Genomic DNA, 4,551 nt, shown 5'->3' with positions numbered 1-4,551 from the left:
ATATGAGGGGTTAAGGCCTAATTAAAGGCATTGAACTTGCAAAGGTGTGATCCATTAGTGCAGATGTTTGAAATTAGTTCCTATAAATGTTTGCACAATTACATATCAGCTTTGGGGTGTGTAGTAGGACTCCTTAGGTGTCACAAACATGTCTACTGACAATGATGCGTTGGTGTGGTTGGCATGGATTGTTTCACGTCGCTTTGGTGTTCACAACCATATGCTTGAAGAGGATCCACAGCTCCAAAAGAGGCTATGGGTTCACCCTCTACTGTTGCTACGTGGGGCATATGGTCATTTTCATAAATTATATCAGGAACTTCGCAGATACCCGGTGAAGTTTGTGGCTTTTTGTCGGCTTTCCATTCCCGGCTTTGACAACCTACTTCATGTTTTGCGGCCTTACCTTCTCAGACAAGACACCTGCATGAGACTTAGCATTTCTCCGGAGGAGCGTTTGTTAGTAACCTTGAGGTAATTTTTAAGCCCAAATACTGAATATTGGCCCCAATAACGTGCAATGAATCCTAATGGGTTGTGTTTCTATCTCTAGTGAGCAATGTTCCAGGTCACTAGGTTAGACAATTAACATAATGGTTAATTTTAATCATGTATTGTTTATCCATTGACATACAAATGAAGCCCAAAACAGTTTGGTTATCATTTTAAACTAACAATAAAATAGTAGGGCCCACAACCAAAATCGAAACATGGTCACTTTTTGAAATGCTCTTTTGAAGTTACCCCTATGTGGTGCATTAATGGGTGTGTTTTTGATTTGCTAAAACATGTATTTGATGTTTCTATGTGCTTTTTAACATTCACTATGTGTACCTTTTTTCAAAATATCTACATAATAAACAATTGATGGTGAGTATTTCACATCAAAAATATGTTTTTTTTAACAGATTCCTGGCTAGTGGACACTCATATTCTTCACTTCATTTTGAGTTCCTTCTTGGCACATCAACCATATCCGGGATTGTGCGGTCAACCTGTGATGTGATTTGGGACAAGCTCAAGAGTCGCCTTATGCCTCAGCCAAACACACAAGACTGGCTGCGGATTGCCCAGGGTTTCATGGAAGCCACTGAGTTCCCAAACTGCATTGGTGCCCTGGATGGTAAACACATTCGTGTTAAAAAGCCGCCAAACTCTGGTTCACGTTTGTTTTATAAAAACTTTTTTTCCGTTGTGCTCCTGGCTGTAGCTGACAGCAACTACTGTTTTGTTCTTGCTGACATTGGGGCATATGGGAATGCCTCTGATGCTCGCATCTTTAGAGCTTCAAGATTAGCTCGGCGACTTGCTGAGACTAATCTAAATCTTCCACAACCATGTGTGCTTCCTGGTGCATAAAGCCCACCTGCACCATTTATCATGGTTGCTGATGAGGGTTTTGCACTCTCAAGGCATGTTATGAGACCCTTTCCACGTCGAGGTTTGGATAACCGGAGAAGAATTTTTAACACTCGACTGATGAAAGCCCGGCGATTGGTTGAGTGTGCTTTTGGAATCTTGACTTCAAGATGGCGTATATTTGAAACCCAAATCCAAATGCATACCCAAAATGTACAGGCAGTCATAAAGGCAACTGTTGTTTTGCATAATTTCTGCAGACAACAAGAACCAGCCTTGGATGATGTTGATGATGGGAGAGTGGTTAATGTGGCATTAGCAGAGGATAGAGACCATGCTCCATGAGTATCTCAGTCTGCCCTTACAGTGAGGAATATTTTTGCAGATTATTTTTTAACACCAGAGGGTAGTGTGCAATGGCAAATGGAGGAGCTTACATTTGATGTGGGTAACTGATACATGTGTGTCTCTGAAACACATTGCTACCCATTACAAATAACTAATACCTCATTCTAATGTGTTTACTGTGGTTGTCCGAAATATCCCATGTCTGAAAGTATTGATTTGGACACATAATTGTGTACTACAAACAAATAACTAAGACCCGCCCTCATTGAGTGTGATTTTGAAGAAGAGTGTGTGACCGTTAGATTATGTTGTTCAGACATACTGTAATCTAAATGTACATTTACAAAGCTACTTTGCCATGGAAAATAGATCAACGCAGTTGAGTCTTTGAGAGGCCGCATCTTTAAAAACCTTACTGAGAGTCACTGTAGCTGCATGCATCACCACCGTCTCATCCTTTACCATTATTTTGAAGCCATGACGGATTATTAATTACACCATCCTTTTTGGAAATTGTGTATTTGCAATATATGGATGAGTTAGTGTGACCTACTGCTGAACATTTTTTTTTTTTTGTGAGAAAAATGTGTTACACATTATGATTATGCTCATATCAATAAAGTAGTGTGCAAATTACATATACATTCCAAAATAAACAAGACATATTAGCACTTGAACAATGTGTTTTATTTTTCAGCAAACACATTTAGTCAGCCAATTGTGTCTGACAAATCAAGCTAACATCTACCAACAAAAATATAACAAAACAGAGTTATGTTCCTTCTAAATCCACAAAGTCACCATGACTGGAGAAAGATTCATCTTTGGTATTTTCTGTGCTGACACGTTCAGGGCTGCTTGAGGGTGTGGGCATTTGTTCTGTAGTCACTGTGGGCTGGCATGTGGTTGTTTGAGGTGGTTCAGTGTGCAAAACTGTTCCTGATGTAGATGGGGTATAAGGTTGCGTTTGGTCTGTCTCTTTCAAAAATGTTGCATCATCACTTTGTGGTTGAGGTAAATTAGGTTGTGACTGACCAATCTGGCTCACATATGATTGGGAACTACTATAGGTCTCACCTCTTGCCATACGGTTTGGCAGAACAAATTGTGTGACCATAGGTGTTTGTTGCCTTGATGGCATATTGTAGGGCTGTGGAATTGAAAATGAGCACCACTACTATCACCCACAGACATGCTGGAGGACAGGGATTCGGAATGTTGGCTGTAGGTGTGGGTTGGATCCGACCTTTGCCAATATTGCTGAGTTGTGGCACGGGCATGAGGCACAGAGGTAGGAGCAGACATTTGCCAATATTGATGGCTACTGGCACGTGAATGAGGCACAGAAGTCTCATCAGACATTTGCCAATATTGCTGGCTACTAGCACAGGACAGAGGCACAGAGGTAGGATCAGACATTTGTCCGTATTGCTGGCTACTGCCACGTGAATGGGGCACAGAGGTAGGATCGGACATTTGTCCGTATTGCTGGCTACTGCCACGTGAATGGGGCACAGAGGTAGGATCGGACATTTGTCCATAATCATGGGTGTAGCTATGGGCAGGAGGAAACCAAACAGGAGCAGACCTTTGGGGATAACGAGGTCTTACAGCAGGAGGTGGAAGCATGGACGAGGGTGCAGGCCTTTCCTGTGTTTGTTGTGTACCTACATTTTGGTCATTTGTTATATTGGTAGCAGATGGCATCTGTATTTGATGTTGGGCAGCTCGCCATTGTTCAATGGGCCCTAGCACCTGGTTGGGTTCCTGCTCTCCTTGGCTTGCAGCAATGAAGGTCAAGATTGCAGCACGTACTCGTTCCTGCCGTCCATCAGGAACTTTGCCAAGGCAAGGAGACAGTGAGCGACAAAACCTATCTACAGCATTTTCTGGTGTCATGGAATTGAGTATGGATAAAACTCTAGCATCAATGAGCTCGGGCAGCATACGTGGCTGTTCCTGTCGCCTAGTTCGCCTATCTCGGAGAGTGTGTGTTAGATACATAGGTAGATTTGCTGTTGATGCTGTCTGTGGTGCTGGGGCTGCTGTTTGAGAAGTGCTTGGGGCTGTTGTTTGTGAAGTGCTTGGGGCTGCTGTTTGTGAAGTGCTTGGGGTTGCTGTTTGTGAAGTGCTTGGGGCTGTTGTTTGTGAAGTGCTTGGGGCTGCTGTTTGTGTGCTTCCAGGACCAGCATCAGTGGAGGTTTCAGCAGCATCAGACACCTGCTCATCAGGCTGTGTTGTGGGTGTCGGGTCTGCTGGGCTTCGGTCTCCGATGCCGAGGTACATGGCAGTGATGTGGCTGTTGGCGATTCATCCGAGTCATCAAGGTTGTCATCAGTCCTAGTAGCAAATAACATTAACAGTTTAGTTCACAACGCTAACCAAATTTTAAAAAACATTTGTTAAATATATATTTATTAAACACTTTATGATTATTTTTGAACATGTTTTTATTTTGTAATGGAACATATAAATATGATGATTATTGTAAGCACAAATGTACTGGGGAAAAATAACTATGGGTAAAATCTGTCCAAGAATTTTGTAACATGGTGAAGCTTTGTAAATGTGTTAAAATACAGTGTAGTTATTTGAATATAAAGAGTTGATTAATCCAGCTCCATGAAAAAGGCAAAAATTTGATGTATTAAAATCCAATAACCTTTATTGAAACAAATCCATAAAACAGTCGATACCAATAGTTGGTTAGGCATAGTATCACATATCAGCCCTCGCTGTACGCGTTTCAAACACAAACGTGTTCTTAGTCTTCAGCTGAAGACTAAGAACACGTTTGTGTTTGAAACGCGTACAGCGAGGGCTGATATGTGATACTATGCCTAA

The 4,551-nt window shown here is 41.9% G+C and overlaps 1 protein-coding gene across 1 annotated transcript; it reads right to left on the bottom strand.

The window, feature by feature from the left end:
• Window positions 1–2,751: 2,751 nt before the first annotated feature.
• LOC138663122 (proteoglycan 4-like) lies at window positions 2,752–3,993 on the bottom strand. The gene has a single exon (XM_069749288.1). The coding sequence runs from the start codon at window positions 3,991–3,993 to the stop codon at window positions 2,752–2,754; it is 1,242 nt and encodes a 413-aa protein (XP_069605389.1).
• Window positions 3,994–4,551: the final 558 nt, after the last annotated feature.

Source organism: Ranitomeya imitator, chromosome 1, assembly GCF_032444005.1.
Source record: "Ranitomeya imitator isolate aRanImi1 chromosome 1, aRanImi1.pri, whole genome shotgun sequence".
In the NCBI taxonomy this organism is placed as follows: domain Eukaryota; kingdom Metazoa; phylum Chordata; class Amphibia; order Anura; family Dendrobatidae; genus Ranitomeya; species Ranitomeya imitator.
The sequence above is the reverse complement of the archived record's forward strand: the minus strand, read 5'-3'. Positions and strand labels throughout refer to the sequence as shown.